Here is a 27,042-nt window from a genome sequence, read left to right on the forward strand (position 1 = left end):
ATGGTATTTCAAGCATGGATAAGTACATTGGTACCTTCTTTAAACGGAAAAATAGCTCGGATGATAGTGATAATACAAAATGAGTTTTGAATGTGTATATAAAGTCAATATCAACAGTCGCCTGATTACGAATGCGTGATGAAAAGGATGGGATGGTTTGGAGCTTCCCCAGAGAGCATTCAAAGGTAAATACAATTGGTTATTTTTTGGGGCCCCGGAACTTCTTCATTTAGAATTTAACCACTGCTTTGAAATGAAACATATAAATAAGCATATATTTACTAATATTCATTAAGCGTCGAAATACGCAAGAAGCAAAATTTGTGAACCCACACCAATGTGTGATTTTTTTCATTAAAATATAAAAAATAATAAAAAAGAAATAATAATTAATAAAAATTAAATACCAACATATCCAATAGTGAACATAAGGCTCTACAGGAAATGAAGAAAGACAAAGAAATAGTCATCAACAAAGCAAATAAGGGGAACACCGCTGTTGTGCTCAACCATACTGACTACACAGGTAAGTTTAATGCATTATTATTAGATCGGCTACTTACCTCCCCACTGAATGCAATCCCACCAACTCACAAATTAGAAAACTCCATAGGCTCATTAAGAAGGTCACTTCTTGGCCTGTGGAAGTTACTAACAAATTAAAACCTTTCAACTCTAAACCCCCCATATTTATGGGCTGCCAAAAATACATAAACAAAATGTGCCATTACACCCCATAGTGGATGGCACTGATTCTCCCACGTACAAATTAGCCAAAGCTCACACACACTATACTGGAAATACACCATCACACATAAAAAACTCAGCCCACTTCAAAGCCAGTGTAGAAAACCTTACACTCCAACATACTGACATAATGGTCAGTTTTGACGTCTCCTCCTTATTCACAAATATCCCACTCAAGGAAACCTTAAAGCTTATCCAAGCCAAATTTCTCCCCGATATCTCAGCCCTATTTCAACTCACAATGAACGGCTCTTTCGTTTGGCAGGGAAAATTCTACAAACAGATAGAGGGGATAGCCATGGGTTCACTACTCTCCCCATTGGCAAACTTCTTTATGGAGACTTTGATGATGATGAGTTCGCTATTTGGCCACATGGCTCTGATACACTCCTCTCCTTCTTAACACACTTAAACAACCAACACCCCAGAATCAAGTTCACCCTGGAAAATGAGGAAAACAACATCCTCCCTTTCCTAGACACACTAGTAACCCACCAGCCTGATGGAACCTTGGTTTTCTGTTTATAGAAAACCCAACCATACAGGCAGGTACATTCACCAACAACCCCCCCCCTCACAACAATATGGAGTTATTAAGACAATATACAACAGGGCTAAACTAATCTGTTCAAATAACAATGCCCTTACCACTGAACTAAATCACATCCTTAACACTTTTTCAGCCAATGGCTACAACTCCCAAAAAATACTAAAACCAGTAAACCACAGCCCCCCCCAGCCTTCACAAGAAAGATTACTCTAAATCCATCATCATTCCCTACATCCGGGGCACCTCCGAAAAAATTACCAAAATCCTGAATAAACACGACCTGACCTCCTGACTCCTTATCCGCTCCACTAAAGACCAACCACTTCCCCTAGACCTACCTATTGTATACCAGGTCCCTGGCAGCTGTCCTACTTTGGCCAAACAGGCAGGACAGTGAATATCAGAATTCGGAACACAAGCACTACATCTGGTTTCACCATTACAGCCACTCTGGGCTTGCAGATCATGCTCTGGATACACGCCACAGAATACGGTGGAAGAAAGCCACAGTAATACACCACAGCAAGTATAAATTTGAAAGGCTATTCATGGAATCAGCTTCAGCCCTAAGAAACATGCCAAACCTTAACAAATTTGGATGCATGAGACTGCCCCAAATTTGGGAGACGTACAAGAATACCTAATTACGGCCAAGAATACCTAATATAACCCACTAGGGGGCACCATCAGGACTTTAGGAAAAACAGTAGTTTCCTCGCTTCTACCTCATTTGCTGTTTTTAGTGCCTGCATGCACGTGTCTTAATTTTATGTTCCCATGAAGATGGCAACGTGACATTGGCAAAATATAGGAAGTATATATTAAAGTTTATTTTAATTTATATACCAGTATATGTTTGTGAATTCCTTAAGTTATTTAGTAATCATGTGCAATAAACGTATAAGCCTTTCTACAAGAAAAATTAAATATGTTTCTTTTAACATAAAAAAAATCTACTTAGTCTTAAAACATTTTAAATTTGTTTTCATTATTTCACGGCCCCCAAAGTGGCCACGGCTCAGTTTGGGTAGCACTGATGTAGGGATGACTATGGCATTCTTGTAATCTTTTTTTGTTTTTAGTGAAATTTTTATGGAGGATCTTGTGACTGTTTTTTTTTATTGTATCCATTTTTTACAAATGTTTGGCTAATAATTTCTAATTCTTCGTTCAGAGCCTGTTTATTGAAGCAAATCGTTAGGGCTCTGTGTTTGAGGGTGCTGATGATCCCTAGTTTTTGTGTTGGATGGTGATATGAATTTTTATGTATGTATTGGGTGTGTATGTGTGTAGGTTTGAAGTAGACTGTGAAGGAGAGACAGCCTGAGGGAAGATGTGTGACGAGTATGTCTAGAAAAGGAAAAAAGTTCTGTTTTCGATTTCGATGGTGAATTGGATACGTTTGTGTTGTTTGTTCAGGTGGCTTAGGAATGTATTTAATGTTTTGCATGGGGGCCAAATGGCAAAAATATTATCAACATATATGAGCCAGACTTTGGGCTTTAGAATGGCCAAATCTAGAGCTTGTTGCTCGAAGTCTTCCATGTAAAAGTTAGCTATTGGGAGGGAAAGTGGTGAGCCCATGGCTGTACTTTTAGGATAGAAAGCTATGATTGCAATATCAATAACATTTTTTCCATGTAGCAGTAAGTTTGAAGCTATATGGTGTGAAATGGAATCAAACAATATCAAATACATGGCAGGGTGTTGATATAGATCTAATGCAGTGACAATGAAGTGCATCATCAAATAAACCTACTGGCTATTAAACAATTAATCATCATTGGTAAATTTAATCATTTGAACACTGATTACATAGCAATGAAATCTCATGAAAAGAATGAAGCAGAATTTATTTGAGTTGTTGAAGAAAACTTCCTTAAGTACTGTGTGACAAAAGGAATTTGATATCAAAGAGTATTGGATCCAATTATAGTGTCAGAAGAGGTTTCAGTAAAAGATATGACTGTTCTGCCTCTGGTTGGTAACAGTGATCATGCTGCACTGACCTGGGAAGTGGCTAAGCATATGGATATGCCATTTAGAAAAAATTATATGCTGAACTTCAAAGCAAAAAATTATGACTAACTGAGTTTGAATACCAAGTTCAATCCCATGCTATCAGTTACTAAATGTGAAGAATATTAGCAGTTCATGGAAGGTATTTAAAAAATACATCAATGGTGCAATGTCAGAATGTGTTCCTAGAGTTCAAAAAATAAACAGGGTTAGAGTAAAATGGATGTGCAACCTTATTAAGTAAGAATCTTAAGAAAAATATGATACAGAAGGAATACCATGTGCATGAAGATGTCAGTTATGAAAATTATAACATGCAAACCAAAAGAGCTAAAATTATTGCACAGAAGGCTAAATGTGAATAAAAAAGCAAACCGACTATGTAAACTAAAGACAACCTGAAAGAATTCTATTGTTATGTTGCAAGTAAAAGAAAGAGTGAATGTAAAAGAATAATTCTCGTCAATGCAAATGACAAATGCAGAAGAGATTGTTCAACTAATGAGTGCCCATTTTGCTAAGAGCTATCAACTCATATATGTGATACTGAGCTCAATGCTGCCTCTACACTAGATGAAGGAACCCAAGTGTTTGAGGAGGAGGTAGTACTACAGCTGTTGTATAAAATGAATAAGGATTTAGCAATAGGGGGTGATGGGGTATCAGAAGGGATGCTAAAAGAGTATTCAGTTGAAAACTTGCTGTGCTATTGACCTGGCTGTATAATTTGAGATTCATCACAGGAAAGATTCTGCAGGAGTGAAAAGAATGTATGGCAATCCCATTGCACAAAGGTGGTGCTAAGACTGATGTATCCACCTACTGATCTATCAATATCTCTGGAGTGGTTGTGAACATTTGGTAAGAGATCACATACAGAAATGGACTGATGGAGAATCTACACTTTGCAATGAACAGCATGGGGTTTACCAAGGGAAGCTCACATTTGAGTAACTTGCTCACATTTTATAATAATGTGATGACTGATTTAAATAAGGGGCATGGATACACTATGATACTTTTAAACTTTACTAAAGCTTTTGACAGGATTCAGCATGGTAGGCTGGATTATAAACTACTAGTTTGGATAAGAGGATGAGTGACTGACATATCAAAAAGTAGTATGGGGGGGGGGATGAGTCTGCAAGATTAAGATAACCAGTGGTATACTCTAAGGATTAGTCATGATGCACTGTTATTCAATCTTCACATTAACAACATGTAGGAAAGATTTAACAGGAGACATACTATATGCTAATGATGCAAAGATGGGCAGGGTAACAGGAATGTGACTGACATGTTTGCAGAATGATTTGAATAAGCTGGAATTGTGAACATGTGAAAACAGGTATTACTTGAATGTCAGGAAATGGAAAGTTATGCATTTTGGCATAGTGTAAAATCCAATGGCATATTATATTGGTGAGATTATGCTACAGAAACTGAACAGGCCAGGGATCTTGGAGTTTTAGTAGGAAGTTGAAGTTCAATAGCCATATGAAACTCTGAGGATAATTGCAATACAGAAATGAAGGATAAGGAAGTCATTTTGCCTCTTAATAAGGCAGGCCTTAATAATATTATTATTATGTGACACCTCCAGGGAGTCCAAAGACTCATCAAGGGAGAGTGTGCCAACAGCATTGAATGATTGATCCCTTCCAACTACTAACAAGGCTCAAACTTGCTTAACTTTTTGCTGGGCCATTAGTAGCATAGGCTCTACCAATAGACCAACCTTTGCTGGCATTCTGGTTTCCAAGGTGATGCAGATACAGTGGACAAAGTACAAAGGAGAATGTTAAAGATGATATCAGGACTGTGAAATGTTCATTATGAGGAGAGATTGAGAATCTGAAAACTGCAGATGTTAGCAAACAGGAGAAGGAGAGGTGATATGATAGAGACTTACAAACTTCTGAAAGGGTCGTATGGGTAGTAACCAGCAGATGGAAATTTGGAAATTTTCATTTTATGGAGGGTGGTGAGAGGATGAGAGGGCATGCATGGAAGTTGAGAATGAATGCAGTCAAGAAATAGGCATCTGTAAAATTTTTCTCTCATAGAACAGTGCATGATTGGAATATCTTGCCTTTGGAGGTTGTGAGGGCAGACAGTGTGAATGAATTCAAGAGAGGGCATGACACAGTGTGAGTGATATGTGGCCTTCTTTTTCCCTGACTCCTTGGAGGCTTATTTCAATAATAACAAATAGTGCTATTTAACTACTCTATTTTGTTACAAAATTAAAGTATTGTTGCATACTACACTGTTCATATTTATTATGTTACAAATAATAAATGTCTGTTTATAATGTGCATGTAATGATGATGATGAATGTTGCTGTAAACTTTTTTCATATTTTAACCTAGATGAAGTATTGTTAGATAACATGATTTTTTGAAAATTATTTATTACAATGTGAAATTTACAATAAGCTGATTGGTACAGGCTATTTGGAAGAAGGTATAGGCAGTAATAATTAGTTGCATGAAGAGTACAAAGAGAAGATGAGAAAAGTGGTTCACTTGGTAAGGGCAGCAAAAGTGCATTATGAACAGTGCTTAGCTAATTAAAAAAAAAAAAAAGAAAAAAAAAATCCCAGGAGTTATTTTAACACATGGCAAGTAGAAAAAAGAATGATGACAAGGATAATACTGGTTAATGAAAATGGTAGAATAAAAACACTGAGGACGATATAAGTTGAAATGTTGATTGAACAATTCATAAAGATATTTCATACTTGTGAATGTAACATTTAAATAACAATTAAACTTGAGAGTAATGGGAAGAGCCACTGACGGTGACTGAGTAGGAGGTATATAAAGAAATAAGTAAACATGATGTTAATAACGCTGTGGGACATGATATATCATCATATATTTTGAGGGAATGCGCCAAGAAGATAACAACAACAACACTCTGATGAATCTTTTTAACATGGGTCTTAGATTGGCCAAGTTCCTAATGAGTGGAAAGAGGATAAAATTGTCCCCCCCCTTATGAAGGGGGGGGGGCAGGTCTAAGAGTTTGAATTATAGGCCAATCTGTTTGTCTGGAGTTGTGATAAAAGTGTTAGAGTTTAGTGAAGACCAACATTCAGAACTGGGTTGATAACAGCAATGATGGACAGCACAGGTTTGCTAAAAAAATTGTATTTTAACAACTATTTACTTATTATGATGACATGAACTGGACAAGGGAGATAAATACAGAGTGATATATTTAGATTTTGCAAAGCCAATTGATAGATTACTACATGACAATCTGATAATTAAATGGGAATGGATATGGTTGACTAGTAGGTTAGTGCACTGGATTGGAGACTGGCTGTCTGATAGGTATCAGCAAGTTGTGCATGGGATGTGATATCCCAGAAAAGTAAAGTCTCTAGTGGTGTTCCCCAAGGATCTATTCTGGGGTTACTATTTTGACTAGTAGATTGGTGCACTGGATTGGAGACTGGCTGTCTGATAGGTATCAGTGAGTTGTGCATGGGATGTGATATCCCAGAAAAGTAAAGTCTCTAGTGGTGTTCCCCAAGGATCTATTCTGGGGTCACTACTGTTTGACTTGAATGTTACTGATATTTGGAAAGGTTTGAATGGCGATAAGCAGTTGTATGCATATGATGCAAACTTGAATATGAGGAACAGAACAGATACTTTGCAAGAGGAGTTTGTAACTCCACTCACTTGCCCAGACTTGGTGAATCGGTGAGTGGGATAGCAGATTCAATATTGCAGAATGTAAGGTTTTAAAATTTGGGAAGCAGAAATGGAATGCAAAATTTAAGATAAGTGGGGTGGGATATCTTAGAGGAGGTGGAGGAGATTAAGAATCTGGAGTGATGGTGAACAGGAATCTAAAAGTTTGACAAATTTTGTTAAAATTGTGAGGGGAACAGAGCAGATTATGACGATGATACCGAGGACACAGAGGTGCAGAAGTAAGGATGTTATGATTCGTATATGGCTGATCAGACTGCACGTGGATTACTATACACACGTTTGGTCATATGATTTTCAAAAGGATGAAAACCTGTTGGAAAGGATGCAGAGACAATTGACTAAGGTAGTTTCTGCCCACCACAACCACATACCAGTGGTTGTGGTGGGCAGTAGATGGCGAACCTATGGCACGCCTCAGAATTTTGCTGGCACGTCAACGATTTACAGGTGATATCCTTTTATAGACTTCTAAATTATTCAACCTTTTTTTTTAATTGTTACAATACGTATAAGTTAAATTTTGTTTTACACAAGAGAGCAGCAATGAAAACGTGCATATGATTGGTGCAGTATTAACAAAAGATCGAATGACCCAAAGACAAAGGTAACTGACAATTGTTGAGCTGAAATGCTAATTCCTTCAACTGAATCCCATAACATCTGAAACTGTCATAATAAAATTCACTATATTTTTCTTTATTTCTTAGTTTTAACACATTCACAACATGGTGTCGTTTATTGTTCCGACGCAACTTCTCATTACCGGCAGGCTCAACTCACACAAAGTTTCAACCCTCAGTTGTATTTTTTTGCTGCTTGTTTGCGTTTGAGCTGGCAGGCGAACTGACACATGCATTACAGTAATCCCTCGATTAATGCGTCATTTTATTTTGATATCCAAATTCGATTAGTGTGCCTATATACATCTTAAAAATAAATGTTACAAATTTTAAAAATTTTCTATCTATACATTTTTATGTCTAACTATTTTAAAAAATCACTCACCAGAATGAAATAATTTAGTTACCGATTTAAAACATTTTACAAAGTTATTTTTAATGGCATACTACATTACTTCTATGTACACTATGTTCCAAATTTTTACCGCCAAAATGTATGTCGTCTGCTATGGTACGCCCACAGATTCGAGATCCTTTGACACTTCTGCGCATGTCACAAAAAGGAGAATCCATTCTGATAATAAGGTAATCAATCCATCTTCTGGGATGAGTTGTTTATTATTACAAGTCGGAAAATTAACTTCCCTTTTATGATCATTGTAGTTTTTAAAGTGGTAACTATTTTGCTTGTATAACAGTTGGGAAATTTTATCTATAAAGCAAGTGATTTTGCATGTTGGCCAATTCGTACGTCCTTCATTTCTTTCTCCCCTTCAATGATAATGTCTAAGAGTTAATTAAATCTCATTCTGAAGAACTGAATGATTCCGATCTGCTAAATTTAGATGCACAGCGGAAAGATCCAAAACATGAAGAAAATTTAACCACTGATAGTCAGCTAAAAGTGATTTCACAGACACAATTTGAAAATATTTTTCGTACAATCGAAGTTTTTAAGCAGCAATGCTTAGAGGCTCACCCTGAAGAGAGAAGCAGTAAAATTTGCAGAAGAGGCAATGGGGCCATACCATCGGTTGTATGAAAAAAAGAAACAAAATGCCTGCCAAACTACGTCAGCTAAATTCTTTAAGTAGCAGAATAATTAAATTTATATTCTGAATATGTTTTATTGTGTTAAATTGTGAATGAAGAAATTTATTATTATTAATACTTCATTCATGATTTAAAATGAATTGCATTTCCTGAGCTAAGTTTGCTCCTAATTAAATTCTAATTTAAACACTTACTGTTTTTTGTTCATTGAAATAATAATTGTAATTTTTTTAGTTATTTATCTTATATAAATTCTTTATATTATCTTGCTATGATTCTTAAATTGCTGAAATTAGTTATTTATATAAGATAAATAATTAATTTTTTTAGTTATTTATCTTATATAAATTCTTTATATTATCTTGTATATGTATCCTAAGCGAATTGTAATATATGCATTTTATTTGTTGTTACTGAAAGTCAAAGTATTTCTAAGGGACTCTGCTAATGTGATTTGATTGGCTACTATCAGAAAACTAAGTTATTTTGAGATAACGCGTGCCTTAGCGTTGGGAACTGTACAACGATCACATGGGAATTTCGTTGTAAACTGAAAGAGCGGAGAAAAACAAGTTTGGGAAGGAAAGAGAGAGAGAGAGGATTTACGAGAATTTATAGGAAGAAGGACCCAGAAGGAAATTGGAGAGAGTGTGGGAAGGTTGTGAGATGTGATATAACCCGGGATCATGCGACGTAACAAAGATTTGGAAATTTGTTCCGATTTTAATGAATCTTACTTCGAACTCATATTTATTTATAGTTTCCTGTCACCTTGTAAAGGAATTTACCTGAGTGAAAGGATAATAATATGATCGAGATTTATTGTAAGATAAGTTATTACGAGCAAGAAACTACATTTTCCAGTCTTAACAAATAAGTTATTGAACTCAGGGATACTGTAACTTTTGTGTTGATTATAGCAGAAGATTATCGAGTGCCTAGAAGTGTTGTAAGAGTTTTCCATAATGTGCAAGCTATGATGATCATACCGGTAAGAATATCTATTCTATAACTAACGTGCGATAGTGTTGCTTGTGTCCGGAGAACTTGGTCAAATTTCGTGTTGCTGGAGCCAGCTAGTCAAGCTTGAATGAGTGATATTATAAAACATTTTCCTTGTGAAACTAACGTCAGAATCTTCATTGAAGAATTAGTTCGTGTTTGAATGTGTCATCTCATAATGTATATGTAAATTCAAGACTGAGCCTTTTAAGAACTATTTTAATCCTCTGATAGATATTGATGATGCCAGCTAAGTGTTTGATAAAATTGAAGTATGTGATTATTCTATGAAACTAAAACGAATTCCTTTTTAAGTGCTTTGCTGAATATTGTTGTTGTTTAAGGTGAAACTAAGTTGAAATCCTAACGGATGAGAATTGTGAAAGCCTTATATATATGTTCTAGCAGTAAATGATGCACACTTAGCTGAGTAGAATCTAAATACTTTATAGAATACATAAATTATTTTCTAATTGCATTGATCTTAATAGAGTTCTTGTTTCTTATGTAAAAATAATTTTGTGAGAGAATTAAATATCTTGTTTAACTTGATTCTTGTGCTAGCCTAATTTCAGTTTCATTGCACTGCTCCTTAAAATACGAATCTTGCAGAAAACCCTATGTATAAGTAAGAAAATTTCGGCCTGTAATAAGTTCACGTAGCTGTTGTACTATTTGATGCTTGATTCCTTCACAATAACTGTGTGATTTCAAACATAGAGTGGCGCAGTATAATAAAAATTTTCTTTATGTTTGAATGTGGGGTCAACCAACAACTAGCAAATATAAGATTGGATGAAAGACAAAACTAACCAAATGGCGCATTCGACAGGATTTTGATTCACTATCGATGATCGAGAAATAAGTTTTGTTGACATAATAGCCTACTAGGAATTAATTCCTAAAAACTTTAATAGTAAATTTAATTGAATCATGATGAATTGGTTGTGAAACAATTAGGCAAGGAAAAGTAAATTTTAAATGGACTTGACATTCGTAAATGAATGAATTATAGAGTAACTGATAAACAGATATGACTCATGCATCTAGCACAGGAATGGAGGTTAGTGAATTCTTCTGCACTGTAAATCCCACTGTAAATTGATAACAAGTCTTTCCTCAGTTTTCAGGGGAAGAATCAGATGATGTACTGTCTTTTTTTTCTTTCGTTGAAAAGCTTAGAGAATTAGCAAACTGGACTGATTTTCAATTATTAATATTACTACGAAGTAAGTTGACTGGTAAGGCAAGGATGTTTTTATATTCATCTCCAGTGCTTAAGGAAACATTAGAATATCAGAAGTTTAAAGATGTCTTAATTTCACAGGTCTCTCTAAATTGAGAAGTATTGGACCCAACTTGTGGATACAGAGGATCACACAAAAGGATAAAGAAAGTGCTACAGAGTTTTATAATCGTATGTTGATCTCTTTCTAACAGTTTGAACGTGTCTAATGAAGATAAACCTGATTTGGATTGGGCTGTTTTCCAGCAGTTTTGCCAAGGTCTTTCAGTCTCTCTCAATTCTGGTCTGAATTGAGAGAGATTGTCTACAAGAAGAAAATTAACACCTTAGAAGAATGTTTCAAAGTTGTCAAGGAAAAGGAACAAATGATAGGAGACGTTTGTCCCTTATCCAATATAGGTCATGTGAACGTTATAAATAAGACTGATTATCCCTTAAACCAATCTGAAACTGGAAAGGAAAATAAAAGTGAAAAGGGAAAGAAGAATAATGGAGAAAATTCCTTAAATGTTACTCATATAGCTGAGGGTGAAGAACTATCCACCAAGGACAGTTAATGCAAGAAATAAAAACCTTAATTCAACATGAAGTAAAAAGATCAACCAGTAATAGATCGCCTTGATGAAGTAATGAAGCAGCTGGTAGTTATTACTACAACCTTTCATGAAAACCATAACCCTACAATAGATGGAATCAACAAAATGGTGGAAAATGAAGTAAAAAAAAACAGAATCAACCTATATTAGCAAATCTGGACAAAGTGGTGCATGGATTAGAAAGACTCAATCTACAGATGCCCATTACCTCTCAACCTCAAGCAAAGAAAGAGTATTTCTACAACTATAAGGATCCTGCAAGATGCTTTCGATGCCACAGGACTGGACATATTGCTAGGAATTGTTTCTATGCTAAAGGAACATACTCAAACAATGGATGGGATTTGAATTTTGGACAGATTCCTCACAAAGTACATAGTAATCTTGATAACTTTTTTTTAAGATGAATGAATCAATGATGAAAATCAGAGGAAATATCCAAGGGTATCAATGTAATATCTTACTAGATACAGGTTGCAGAAGCAAGTAGAAACTATCATGCATATAAAGCACAGAATATGGAAAAATATTATTAAATTGAGGAGACCAGTGAGGATTACTACTCTCTCTGACTCTACTTTTATGGTGTATAAGAAAGCTCGTGTAAGGATTTTTTTTTTACCAAATTTTGGGTTATTGTTTAGCAGGATCTACTAATTATTCCATCAACATCCAACTCGAGTTCTAAGATCATTTTTGGGAACTAACTTTATGAAAAATTATTGCTTCTCATGCGACTTTTCTAAGGTTGAGATATCCATAATGAACAGAAGAAGAAATATCTGGAGAAATAATACACCTACAAATATTGGATGGAAGCAACTAACAGAAAGGCACGGTAAGACGAATGTGATACAACCTACAAGCAAAGTACAATCAACTACTAATGAGTCAATTGAAGATTTCAATGACTCAAATTCTGATAAACCTAATCAACCTCAAGCTAAACCTACCACAGACTTAATATTACAAGAGCAAATATCTACAGCTGAATTAGAAGTTGGCAAAACAGATCAACTGATAATTGGAATCAACTTTGCTAAAGCAATTAGTTTACATCCAAGATGTAATAAGGCAAGAAGAAGGGAGGGAAAGGACAAGTCTGACAGACTATCCTACTTAGAAGATTCTTTGGAGAATGTATGGGGAAAGAAAAGGAATTATCAGGGAATGACAGATCACAGAAGTACCATTAGAATGAAAAACCCAGTCATGAGACAATCAAGACACAATACTAGTGACAGAAATGAGGGACTCTGCTCCGATGAGACATCCCCATGCTACAAAAATAAGGGACAAACTATTCCCAGTAATGAAAGCAGAACGAATCTAAGTAAAAATGTAGAGATACAAAAATAGATACATACTGACTGTAGTGATAAATTAGATTTTATTCACACTAGATATTATTTAAGACCTCGAAAAGTAGATAAGAAGTCTATTTTCTCCACTCATGAGTCGTGCGTAAAATATTTTTCTTTAAAGAAAAATTTTTCAGAGGAAAAATAAGCCTCTGTTAAATTGTGAATGAAGAATTTTATGATTATTAATACTTCATGATTTAACATGCATTGCATTTCCTGAGCTAAGTTTGCTCCTAAATAAATTGTAATTTAAACACTTACTATTTTTTGTTCATTGAAATAATAATTGTAATTTTTTTATCTTATATAAATTCTTTATATTAACTTCTAAATGTATCCTAAGTAAATTGTAATATATGCATTTTATTGTTGAAAGTATTTCTAAGGAAAGTATTTCTAAGGGACTCTGCTAATGTGATTTGATTAGCTACTGTCAGAAAACTAAGTTATTTTGAGATAGCACGTGCCTTAGCGTTGGGAACTGTACAACGATCACGTGGGAATTTCATTGGAAACTGAAAGGGTGGAGAAAAACAAGTTTGGGCAGGAAAGAGAGAGAGGATTTATGGGATATAGGAAGAAGGAACCAGAAGGAAATTGGAAAGAGTGTGGGAAGGTCGTGAGATGTGATCTAACCTGGGATCATACGACATAACAAAGATTTGGAAACTTGTTCCGATTTTAATGAATCTTACTTTGAACTCATAGTTTGGGCAGGAAAGAGAGAGAATTTACGAGAATTTATAGGAAGAAGGACCCAGAAGGAAATTGGAAAGAGTGTGGGAAGGTTGTGAGATGTGATATAACACGGGATCGTGCGACGTAACAAAGATTTGGAAATTTGTTCCGATTTTAATGAATCTTACTTCGAACTCATATTTATTTATAGTTTCCTGTCACTTTGTAAAGGAATTTACCTGAGTGAAAGGATAATAATATGATCGAGATTTATTGTAAGATAAGTTATTACGAGCAAGAAACTACATTTTCCAGTCTTAACAAATAAGTTATTGAACTCAGGGATACTGTAACTTTTGTGTTGATTATAGCGGAAGATTATCGAGTGCCTAGAAGTGTTGTAAGAGTTTTCCATAATGTGCAAGCTATGATGATCATACCGGTAAGAATATCTATTCTATAACTAACGTGTGATAGTGTTGCTTGTGTCCGGAGAACTTGGTCAAATTTCGTGTTGCTGGAGCCAGCTAGTCAAGCTTGAATGAGTGATATTATAAACATTTTCCTTGTGAAACTAATGTCAGAATCTTCATTGAAGAATTAGTTCGTGTTTGAATGTGTCATCTCATGTCAGAATCTTCACTGAAGAATTAGTTCGTGTTTGAATGTGTCATCTCATAATGTATATGTAAATTCAAGACTGAGCCTTTTAAGAACTATTTTAATCCTCTGATAGATATTGATGATGCCAGCTAAGTGTTTGATAAAATTGAAGTTTGTGATTATTCTATAAGACTAAAAAGAATTACTTTTTAAGTGTTTTGCTAAATATTGTTGTTGTTTAAGGTGAATCTAAAAAGAAATCCTAACAGATGAGAATTGTGAAAGCCTTATATATATATATATATATATATATATATATATATATATATGCATATGTTCTAGCAGTAAATGATGCACTCAGCTGAGTAGAATCTAAATACTTTATAGTATGCTTAAATTATTTTCTAATTGTATTGATCTTAATAGAGTTCTTGTTTCTTATGTAAAAATAATTTTGTGTGAGAATTAAATATCTTGTTTAACTTGATTCTTGTGCTAGCCTAATTTCAGTTTCATTGCACCGCTCATTAAAATACGAATCTTGCAGAAAACCCTATTTATAAGTAAGAAAATTTCGGCCTGTAATAAGTTCACATAGCTGTTGTGCTATTCGATGCTTGATTCCTTCACAATAACTGTGTGATTTCAAACATAGAGTGGCGCAGTATAATAAAAATTTTCTTTATGTTTGAATGTGGGGTCAACCAACAACTAGTAAATATAAGGGTGGATGAAAGACAAAACCAACAATTGTCTTTCAGCTTCATGGTTTTCCTGTAAGTAGGCCTTGAGACATATCCTAATTCTTTTATAAAAAAAATTAAGGTTCAAAAAAGAAATTTGAGGAATGAATTATACATTTTCCCATAGGTTATTGTATTCGATTAGTGCACCTGTTTCAAAGAACGCATTAGGCACACTAATCGAAGGATTGCTGTATATTATTATTATTCGTGACACCTCCAAGGAGTCCGAAGACTCCTCGCGGGAGGACACCCACTGTACAACTCTCCGTCTCCACCACTACACCGAACCTCTACTACCAATCATCTACATCAACGCCATCTACTGCCCACCACAAGTAGTGTTTTTTGTCTGTAAATTGCATGTGTTCTGAAGGGCCGATTTGTCTTTATGCAGGATGAAAAAACCCCGATTTTTTAGGAGGAAAAAACCCTGCTACCTTCGTATGAGATCGGCTAACTCACCTTCGATTGAAAAAAAAGTCCATATAAAGATTCCTCCTGTCGAATTTAGGCCTTTTCTAATCGAAGGATGCAACATACCGTCATTCTTCCAATTGCACTACGGAGGCGTTATATGGCACGTTTCAATTCGTGATAGAATTTTATTTGAAGTTAGCTTTTGTGATCTTTCATAATGACATTGAGAATTTCAAATGCAATCAACACTTATTTCATGTAATTGAAAAATTGGACAATAGTTTTTAGTTAGATACAGTGTTTTTGGTGCAACATATGATTATGCTCGAGTCTGTACAGCATAGTTTCTTAAGAGGGGACATGTGATTCATTACTTAGTGCCATTTTTATTCCAGCTCTCTGTAATTGCACTATTTGTTAAGAAATATATTCCAAAGACTGCAAATGCCTCTGTACCTTATTCAGGGATCTTGTTTTTTTTACATCTGTAGTATAATTGCTGTTGGGAGTTGTTAACTGCGGGGAGTGAGTTACTATCACACATATCGACGTGCACGTGTTTAAACATTTTTCGTGTGCGAAGTATATGCAAAACTTTTTAATGTCTTTTTTCGTAAAGTAAAATCAGGGGTGCAAGTTATACACGAAGGCAAGTTAAATTCGAGTAAATACTGTCTGCTGCTTCTCCTGCTCAGCTGTAACTCACTTCTATGGTGAGTTACAATGCATGAATATTTTTCTCACTGCTTTTTTTTTTTTCAAACCAACATCATTAAAATCAATTTAATAATAATACAATAATCAATTTTACACTGAATAATATTATAAATAAATATATTTATTATAAATAAATAAATTTAATTAATTAATTTTTTCCCTATTAAAAACTGCTCAGCACATCAGCAACTTGATTGGTAAATTTTTGGCACGTACCGGCATGTCAGTAACTCGATTTATAAATTTTTGGCATGTGCACATGAAAAGGTTCGCCACCACTGTTGTAGGTGGCGATGATGATAGTGGTTGTTTGCTGTAGTTGATGGATTAAGTAGTGAAGACGGCAAGTTGTAGAGTAGATGACATCCCTTGATGAGTCTTTGGACTCCTTGAAGCCGTTACATAGTAGTAATAATAATTATTACTGAAAGTATGGTGAGTGCAGAGACAATGAATGTATTTAAGATGTTCACTGTCACTGCATGAAGAGCTGTGTGTGTTATATGTGAGGAGATTCTCTCGTGATGAGTCTTCTGACAGTCTGGAGGCCTGAGGATGATGATGATGAAACTGTAAAAGGTCAGCAGAAAGGAAGACAGAGGCCAACATAGCAAAATATATGCTGGTTGCTGCTATTGGCTAGGAAGTGCAAGTGATGATGTGATTCATCAGTAAATTAGCACAGTGAGTGCAGGTTGAGTAAATATTATGAAACACTTCAACTATACAGGAATTCAGACTGGAAGGAAGAAAAACCACATGGCAAAAAAAAGAAATGAAATTTTCGTAACAGATAATACTTGAAACAGTGTTGGAGGCGGTGCAAGTGATGATGTGATTCATCAGTAAATTAGCACAGTGAGTGCAGGTTGAGTAAATATTATGAAACACTTCAACTATACAGGAATTCAGACTGGAAGGAAGAAAAACCACATGGCAAAAAAAAGAAATGAAATTTTCGTAACAGATAATACTTGAAACAGTGTTGGAGGAGGTGCAAGTGATGATGTGATTCATCAGTAAATTAGCACAGTAAGTGCAGGTTGAGTAAATATTATGAAACACTTCAACTATACAGGAATTCAGACTGGAAGGAAGAAAAACCACATGGCAAAAAAAAGAAATGAAATTTTCGTAACAGATAATACTTGAAATAGCATGTGAAGGAGGGGAACTCAAGGTTTGAGAGTGTGGGTCTGGTGATGGTATAAGAGGATCTGTAACTAATCAGATCCTCTTAGATCATCCCCAATCAGAGTAGCCCATGGACTCTGATTGGGGATGATCATGCTGAAAAACTCGATGTAGCTTAAAAATATCAAAGCGCTTTACATCAATTTTTTACATAGGTCAAGTCCCATGAGAACTGTAAATAACCTTGTTTGTTTCTATGTATATTTTGCAAAATTTTAATGTAGTTCACCATGTGGGAAGTGAATGTATTTACTGTTTTAATGTCAAAAACAAAGGCAATGCTTTCCCAGGGGAACTTTGTATATAGTTATGTGTAAGAGCGCAGGAAAAGTTGTTTACTATTTTGTATATGAGTTGCTTACTGTGCTAACACCTTTAAAGATAGTATCTAAGAGTGCTGCTGGGTTTAGAGAAGTTTCTGCGGCCCCGAAAGGAGAAGCAAAGTATCAAAGAGTTCCGCTAATTTTAGAGACAAGTTTCGGAGGAGAACAAAGAGTGGGTTAAACTTAAAAGAATCATGCCGAATTCTTTGGGGTTTACTACCCTTAGTGCAAGGCTCCGAGATCAGAGAATAAAAAGAGACCGAGCCAAGCATAAGGGGCTTCCCGGTTCCAGTCGCCAGAGAGAGGACTTCCAGATATTGCCGAAGAAGGAAAGGCTTCCAGACGCGAGAGAGAGGATCCCAGTTGAGAGTTGGCGGCAGTTTCAGTTTCTTGGAGGCGGAAGTTCGAGCTATTGGAGATGGCAGTCGTCCAGGTATTTTCGGCAAGCCCAAGCAGAGGAAATAAGGCGATGTAAATTACCCGAGGCAGCTTCGCTCGGAAGTTTTTCTTTTTCACCGTGGGAGAACAACCTTTTGCTGGTCGCAGTCCACAGCTCACTATTTTCCCGATGAGATATTACTAAAGCCAGACATTCCTGAGGAAGCTCAAGATCTGAGATGAAAGAAATGCCATAAGACTGTAGTGAAAGACTTTTGATGGAATGTGCGATGCAGAGATTTTTGTAAGTTCAAACCTTTTGTATATTCTCTCTCATAGTAGGTTATAGAAAGACTTTTAAGAAATTGTTCAATAGTAGTAAGAAGTGTAATTAAGAGAATCGATTGGCATATTGGAAGTTGATATAAAAATTGTAAAGATAACTTAACAGAAAGTTAGCTAACCTCTTTGCAAGTAAACTAGAAGTTTAATAAGTTGAATTTGTAAGTGGAGAGTAAATAAGATTGTCAGTTAAAAAAGTTAATTAGTGTTAAAGTAAATAGGTTATAATTTATGCTAAAGATTTTATAAATGGATAGAGAAAGCAATCTCCCTATTGTTTAATTTATGTATAATTTGTAAATAAATGTGTTTTAATTATTTGTTAAAAGAGTGCTGCCTGATCTTTTATTTTACAGCTGCACTGTTCTTAAATAAATCGGACTTGAGCGGGAAATAATTTAAGGCAATAAAAATGCAGTTCACTCTTATGAACCATGATTGTTAAAGTAAACATTGATAAAAGAAACTTCGCTCGTGAGAGAGAGGGAAATCTACCGAAAGTTTTATTTAGTCTTATGCCAATGAAATGATATAATGGTGGTGCAGTCTGACAAAAAATTTCCAGTATTCATAGGCATTCGACTAGTAAATACGAAACGTGGATAATCATAGTGTGCATTAGAGTAAAGCTATAAAGAATTGGGAATAGAATAAAGATAGAAGAGAGTAAAGATAAAGTTATTACATATAAGAAAATAACCATTACGTTTACAATGCTGCAGACAGCAGTAAATATTACAATGCACTCTTGACTTGAGTTTGTCAAAATATAGAAGTTTTAGTTAAGAAGGGGAGTATATGTGGAACTAGAAAGTAGCTGATTATGAGTTTAGAAAACAGCTTGTTCTATGGCATAATAATCTGCAAAGGAAGAATATTGGCAGTGCAACAATGGTCACGGTAAGTCAGAGGGAAGCAATATCACACTGTATACACAACATCAGGAGGATAAATCAGGTAGGAGTAATTAGATGAATGAATAGTATTGTTAAGCAGGAGTTGCAGAAAAAGGTGATGAGCAAGCTTATCAGCAGTACCATGCAAAACCAAGAAGGGTGACCAGTATGGTCAGGAAGATAAAATCAGATGAGAGGAAATCAACTGAGCAGGGCTACAGAAGAAAATCTCAAAGAATTCTTTCACTGTATTGCGAGTGAAAGGAAGAATAACTATGGAAGGATAACTTTAAATGAGTGATAATGATAGGGAGATGACAGAAGTAAACAAAATAAAATAATAATAAAAATAAAAACAAAAGAATTTCAAGGATCTGTCATCCAGGTAAAATACAGTGAACAGATGATAGGAACTGATGGAGGAATAGAGGTTGATGAACTGGAAGTACTTAGGATATTGTAGAATGTCAATGTGAATACAGTCATCGGATTAAATGAGATATCAGCGCATGCATTATGAAAGTATGCAAAGGAATTGGCAATGGCTCTGATTAGGCTGTTAAACTTTACTCTCAGCTTGGGTAGTGGAAGGGAGTGGTAGGATAATAAAACAGTCCCATTACATAAAGGAGGTTCCAAGACAGAGAATTACTGACCAATTAAAATTTCACCAGTGGAGAGAAGTATTGGAGAAGTTGGTCAAAAGCAAAATTGAGGAACAGATGAATAAGAACAATACACTGTGTGAGGGATAGGCTGTTTTGGATTTACAGTCAAAGAAACTAAGGCTATAAGGCTAAAGGGTAAGTCATGCTTCAATGATTTACTCACTTTTTATAACAGAGTGACAACTGAGTTGGATAAAGGGAATGGCTGCACAGTCATAGGTTGAACTTTGAAAATTCATTTCACAGAGTGCCACATGGAATTGTGACATAAACTGTCACATAAACGGAGCAAATGGGGATTGAATGAGGTCTCATGGTCTCATATAGTGAAGATGACTAATGGATAGATCCCAAAAAGTAGTATGTGGAAGAGCAGAATCTAGGAGAAGGCAGATGGCATGCAGCACACCATAAGGTTGTGGTCCAACTGCTATTTAATTTATACATTAATGATGCAGAAAATTTTTGAAGAGAAATATTCACTTGTCTGCTGATTTGAAAAATTGTAGCATAATATTTATTCAATGGAATGTAGAAATCTTGCAGAATAACTTAACTACGATGACAGTGGACAAAGGATAATGGATGCCAGTTTAAATTGGAAAAGTGCAAAGTTATACATTTTGGAGTGTTCGTGAATAAGGAATTGAAGTTCAGAGACATATCACAAAAGTGGCCACAATAGCCCATAAGACTACTTTGTTATTAAAAAGCACAGTTATAAGAAAAAACAAGGAAGTTATCATTCCACTTTATAAGGTTTTGACGTATGGCCATATCTTGATTACTGTGCACAGCTCTGGCACCTGGGTTTCTTGGGGGGGGGGGGGGTGATGAGGAGGCGGCATAGAGCAGCACTTCCCAAACTGTGGGCCATACGTTTTGTTGTGGGGGGGCCCGTGAAATAATGATAACAAATTTAAAATGTTTTAAGACAAAGTAGGGTTTTTTTTTAATTTTAAAAGAAGCATATTTAATTTTTATTATTTCTTTTTTGTTCTTTATTTTAATGGAGAAAAAATCACACATTGGTGTTGGTTCATAAATTTTGCTTCTTGTGTATTTCGGCGCTTAATGAATATTAGTAAATATATGTTTATTCATATAATTTTCATTTCAAAGGTATTGATGAGAAGCACAAAAAAGATTACAAACACAAAACCTTGAATATAAATTTTATTCAATATAAATACAATAAATATTATAATATATGTCTGTATCATGATTTTTTTTTCAATATGGGCATTAAATATTTTAATTTTTCCAAAGGGGGCCTTGACATTCATAAGTTTGGGAAGCACTGGCATAGAGGATCCATAGGCAAGTGGTCTGTGGAATGCTCCCTACAAAAATAGATTGAAAGAAGGAATGTAGGACAGACTTTTTTTTATGTGGCTCCCACCCATGAACCTATAGTACATTCATACTGTGGGTGGGTTAAGAATTTTTTTTTTTCGATTGATTTTATATATATATTTACCATACCAGATCCAAAAACCTTGCTCTAAAGACCAAATATGGGACATTTTTAATTTCAAGCCACTTCAGGCTTCTGGGGATGGTAGTCTCACACTGGATGATGAAATTCAACTCCCACCTAAAGATATTCACAAACAATCCATGCCAATGGTGGGATTTGAACCCATGACCTGTTGGCTGTAGAGAGAGAGAGAGAGAGGATATACTAACCACTTGGCTAACTAGGCCCGCAAGAAAAGAGACTGCAGAAAAGAGAGGATATGATGGAAAAGTTTTGTATCAATAATGCAGAGGAAATTTTTTGGGACTTAACTGGGGGGGAGGGGGCAGAAAATGCAAGTAATCACTAGCAAGTAAATAAAAGTACAGTTAGCAATTGCGTTAAGATCAGATTTTTCACTTGGTTGTCAAAGTCTATTGTAAGTGCTCTGTTGGTGATTGTGTTCAAGAAGTATTGCAGGTGGACAGAATTAGTGTGAGCCTTCTCTGATGAGTTTTCAAACTCCAAGGAGAAGCTTATTTAATAATAATAACAATAATAATCATGCACTAGGAGATATGTTCTTGCAGTTCACAGGCACCATGTTATAAACTTATGTTTGTGTATATATATATATACACTCCTGAATATATGGTAAATACACACACACATATACTCCTGAAGATATTCAATCCTACTCATCCATCCAAGGATGGGTTGGGTCGCCCCCCACCCCCAATGAGAAGGCTTACAACCAGTTATTGCAGCTGGGTTGTCACTCCTTGCTGCCACACACACACACCTAAAGATATCCTCAAAATGGAGACTAAAATGATTAATGGAATAATTTTTTATTTTAATAAATGTTATTCTCTCAGACAGTAGTTTAATATTTAAATAAAATATTCATGAAATATTTTAAAATGAACACCATCTCATTTCAATGGAGGATTGGTACATAATTTCTACAATGCTCACTCAAAATGTTTTCATAATTTCTTCTTTTAAAAAAAAAATAATAAATAAACATCTCATTCAATAATAATGAAAAAATAAAAAATAAATCTCTAAGCACCTTTTTTTCCTTTCCACCCTTTTTCAGCATTATTCCCTAATTTTTAGCAAGTTTAAGTCTAGAGTGGCATGAACAATCGGGAAATTTGTGTTCAATACCTAAGTGCAAAAAACTATAATAAGGAATTTTCACACATTTATGGCAATACTATTCCACTTAATATATATACGTATATAAGGTAATCCCACACACAAGGGATTGTATATGGGATTACCTTACACAATCCTATAGGATATTAATATCCTAGATGGGCAGAAAGCTGAGGAGAAATGAAAAATGTGTCAGTATTATTAGATTTGAAAGTTGCAACCTTTCTGAGAGTCTAAATAAAAATGAAAGTGAAATTTTAATTTATTGATCCTTTTTTTTAGGCTTGCACGGTGATCCGAATGCATTTTTGAAAATTATGGAGACAACTACTGTGTTTGAATAAAAACTTTAGTTTAATATAACTAAAATCTACATTCGACGTTTCGACCTTTATGTCAAGGTCATCTTCTGGAGCATACAACTATACACAGGAAACAAGCTATACTACAATTAAACTGGTTTGTTAAAGACACTGACCAACCGCTACAACAATTGTTGGCCTGACCTCTGGTGAGAAAAAAAATAAATAAATAAATTAAAACAATAAAAATAAAAAAATAAATAAATAAAAAATAAAAAATTATACATCAACGCTAGAGTCCTATTAGTGTTGTCTACTATATACATATATTAACATCATTCCAGCCAGTTGGTATGGAATGGTTTCTAATACTAGCTAAGGATTGGCTAGAGGCCGGACTTATGCTGGATCTTTCATATTAGGTAGGCTGAATGTGTGCCATCCAGATCCTTGGAATTTTCATGCCATCTTTGTTGTTGATATTTGGGTGGTTTATCAGGATTTCACAGGATTCCTTAAATTTCCTTTCGTACCATGTTTTTGTGCGGTGTAAGGAGCAGGTGCTTTTCCAGTTGATTTGGTGTAAGGTGTTGAGTGCGTGGTCTGAGAGGCCTGCTTCACCATAATGGTTATATTTAATGTGTCTAATGTGTTCTTTCCTGCGTATAGGGATTGTCCATCCTGTTTCACCAATGTATGGTAAGTTACAGGTGCAGCGGATGCAATAGACTCCAGGATGTGCTAATGGGAGGAGAGGATCCTTAGAGGAGTTGAATATGGTTTTGGGTGGTTTAAAGGTGGCATTGAGGTTATAATGTAGGATTCTGATGACTTTTTCTGATAACCCTTTAATGTATGGGATGGCTATGGTTTTACTGTAATCTAGATTCGTTTTTGTTGTAGTTTTATAGAGTATTTTATTAACAGTATTTTTGTTATAGCCATTATTTATGAATGTGTCACTAATGATTTTTAGTTCTTGTTTCAGGGCTTGCTGGTTAGAGCAAATAGTTGTGGCTTTGTTTTTAAGGGTGTTAATGACTCCATATTTTTGTGATGGGTGGCGGTACGAATTAGCATGTATGTATTGGTCAGTGTGTGTCAGTTTTCGGTAGACCGTGAAGGATAGACTGCCTAAAGGAAGACGTGTGACTAGTGTGTCTAGGAACGGGAGCGAATTTTGATTTTCGATTTTGATGGTAAATTGTATGCGTTCGTGTTGTTTGTTCAGGTGGCTGAGGAATGTGTTTAGAGTTTGTCGCCTGTGCGTTTTTTTTTTTTTCTCACCAGAGGTCAGGCCAACAATTGTTGTAGTGGTTGGTCAGTGTCTTTAACAAACCAGTCTGATTGTAGTACAGCTTGTTTCCTGTGTATAGTTGTATGCTCCAGAAGATGACCTTGACATAAAGGTCAAAACGTCGAATGTAGATTTTAGTTATATGAAACTAAAGTTTTTATTCAAACACGGTAGTTGTCTCCATAATTTTCAAAAATGCATTTAATTTATTGAATTACATTCAAATAAACAGCACACACACACACACAATGATAATTTGGGTTGATGTTTGCAACTCCCTTTGTCTCCCACTATCCCTGAAAGACAAGAGGAGTGAAGACCGCAGCTCACAGTTTGAGAACCCTCAGCTATGGAGACTTACCTTTTTTATTTAATGCAAGTGGCAACTGCTGTGAATGTTTGGCATTCTTTGAAGATGGTAATAATTCTTTGGATGACAGCTTTGGACTAGGGCTTTCACCTCCAGAAGAGTTGTTTGATAATCTCCACTGTCGCACTGCTTTGTATTTTGCAGGAACACTCCATCTCTTTTTCTTGTTACTTCTTTTCTTACTTATTTTTAGGGATGCTACTTTATTATTTGGGTTGCACGACAACTTCTTTCCACCTGATGCTACATGGCTACGTAACTGCATTAATTCTAAATTTTTTACTGAAGATGAATCTGAGGACAATGCATGCCGAAGATTGTATTTTCTGTTGACAGATCTGCTTTCTGCACTAGAAGCATCTGCTGTCTCTAAATCATTAAATGCTATTTTTGTTGAAAATTCAGATCTCTCCTTATTCTTATTTTTTGATTCTATTAAATTATCGAATTCTGTGCCGATATGCTGATTTTTCTGAGAGAATGAAGCTTCTGTAGAATCACATTGTAAAACATGTTTTCTTTTGGAATATTGATTTTTCTCTGTAGATGATTCTGATATGATTATATGTTGTAAATTAGAATTTTTGTTCGGATCAGATTCAGACCTATCTTTATTGTTATTTTTTGATTCTGGAGATGATTTGACTGTGTATTTGACTAAGATACCTGACCGTGTATCCAATTTTTGGCTACTATTTTTTTCTGGAGAAGAATCTATTTCTGACGTGTGAAGAAATTTTCTGTTGACATGTTGTTTCTTCTCAGAGAGTAAGTCTTTTGTAGAAGCATGTTGTAAAACACGTTTTCTTTTGGCATGCCAGTGGCTCTCAGGAGATGATTCTGATGTACTTGCATGTTGTAAATTAGAATATTTGTTCGTTTTAATAACCTTGGGCAGTATTTTTGTTTTGGACAGATGCTGTAGGTTACGTTTTCTGTTTGTGAACTGATTATTCTCACGTGATGAATCTGTTGTTGGAAAGCGTTGCAGAACCTGTTTTTTTGTGGTATAACTGGGATCTCTTTTAGGCACAAACAGATCAGAGCTATCAGTATCTTCTGAAGAGGCTGGCTGCTTATTTCTGGGAGACACCTTTAGAATAGAGTACTTACTATCTTCATTTATAGAATTAACTCGTTTCCTTAAATTGAAACTAGGTCTTTTTTCCCTAACTGGTTGTTCAGCAACAGAAGATGCTGTACTTCCATTCTGCTTTGAGCCTTTTTGTTTTTTACTATGATCAAGATCTAAAGAGTGGTTTTGTGAATTATGAATAGAAGCTCTGTGTTCTATTTTATTAACAGATTGTGGTGATATTGCTGACACATCAAATGAATGCTGTTTTGACTTATCTTTTTGAAAATACAGTTGACGTAATTGAATTTCATTCTTTTTTTGAGACTGCAACAAATTTCTTAATGGATAAACACGTTTTGTAATGCTCTCATTATTATTATCTTTTACAGAACCCTGAGTATTAGGTGAAAGGTGTAAACCAGGACAAATTTTTTCTGGCAAAGATGCTGCTCTTCTGAAAGTCTTATGTTGTACATGACTTACAGAATCTTCATTATCTCTCAAGAGATATTCTTCATCATCAGAAGACGAAACTGAATCTTTTTTACCTGATAAAGAAAGTTTCCTCTTTGAGTCAGTTTTTCTTCCAGGCAGTGTTCCATTACCTACTGACAGAGATGGGGCAGTGTCAGATTCTGAAGAACTCTTTTTTAAATCGGTATTTGGCAGAAGTATTTCAGAGTCCTTTTGTTTGTCACTGACCTCCAGTAAACTGTGATCTTGTGAATAAGATTCATATTTCCTATTATCTTTTTTCAAAGCTGAATGATAATTAGCATCTTCTCTTCTTTTCTAAGAAAAAGTAAACAAATATATGTACATAAAAATTAATAAGCTATAATTAATAAGAAAACATAAGGATAGAAACTATGTATGCTGATCAACTAACTATAAAACAGAGAAATTACATGAAATCTGATTCTGGATTCTACAAAACAATATTTAATTTATATTAACTATACATTAAATATTATACATTAAACAATATTTAATGTATAGTTAATATATTATATTTGAAATTGCATTATCTATATATCCAGCTTTAAATGAAAATATTTAAATCACAATAACATTATTACTGGTCTGACATTGTGACCACAAATCAGTGATGACCTTCACATGAGATATTTTGGCATCACACTATTTAAAAGAGACGTAGTTCATTTCAAAAGCAATACTGAGAGATGAACATACAGATCTTCCAAATATAATGTCTTGCATTGCAATACCAAAAATAACTCATCCTAAAGATCATAAATGCTTTGTGATTATCAGAACAGATGTTTAACTTGATGCTGTTTTTTTTTTTTTTTTTTTGCATTCAAAATAAAAGCAGGATATTAACAGAACACTGAATCTCAAATGTAATACATCATGTTTAATCACACCAGCAGTAGGATTTAGTCCTAAACAGAAATATATGCAGCTTATTTTGTATCTCATAGACTTTAAATAAGTGCAGCATCACTTTATTTATGTAAT

At 34.9% G+C, this 27,042-nt stretch overlaps 1 protein-coding gene across 1 annotated transcript in view; it reads right to left on the bottom strand.

Moving 5' to 3' along the window:
- LOC150099518 (uncharacterized) overlaps positions 1-27,042 on the bottom strand; it is a 160,837-nt gene that overhangs the window by 103,967 nt on the left and 29,828 nt on the right. Inside the window, exon 3 of the mRNA XM_090403831.1 lies at positions 24,474-26,352. Within this exon, the coding sequence (XP_090259957.1) occupies positions 24,474-26,352 (1,879 nt within the window). The remainder of the gene's footprint in view (positions 1-24,473; positions 26,353-27,042) is intronic.

The sequence above is a fragment of the Typopeltis vanoorti genome, chromosome 14 (genome assembly GCF_054136105.1).
Source record: "Typopeltis vanoorti isolate ZY-2024b chromosome 14, IOZ_Tvanoo_1.0, whole genome shotgun sequence".
Classification (NCBI taxonomy): Eukaryota; Metazoa; Arthropoda; class Arachnida; order Uropygi; family Thelyphonidae; genus Typopeltis; species Typopeltis vanoorti.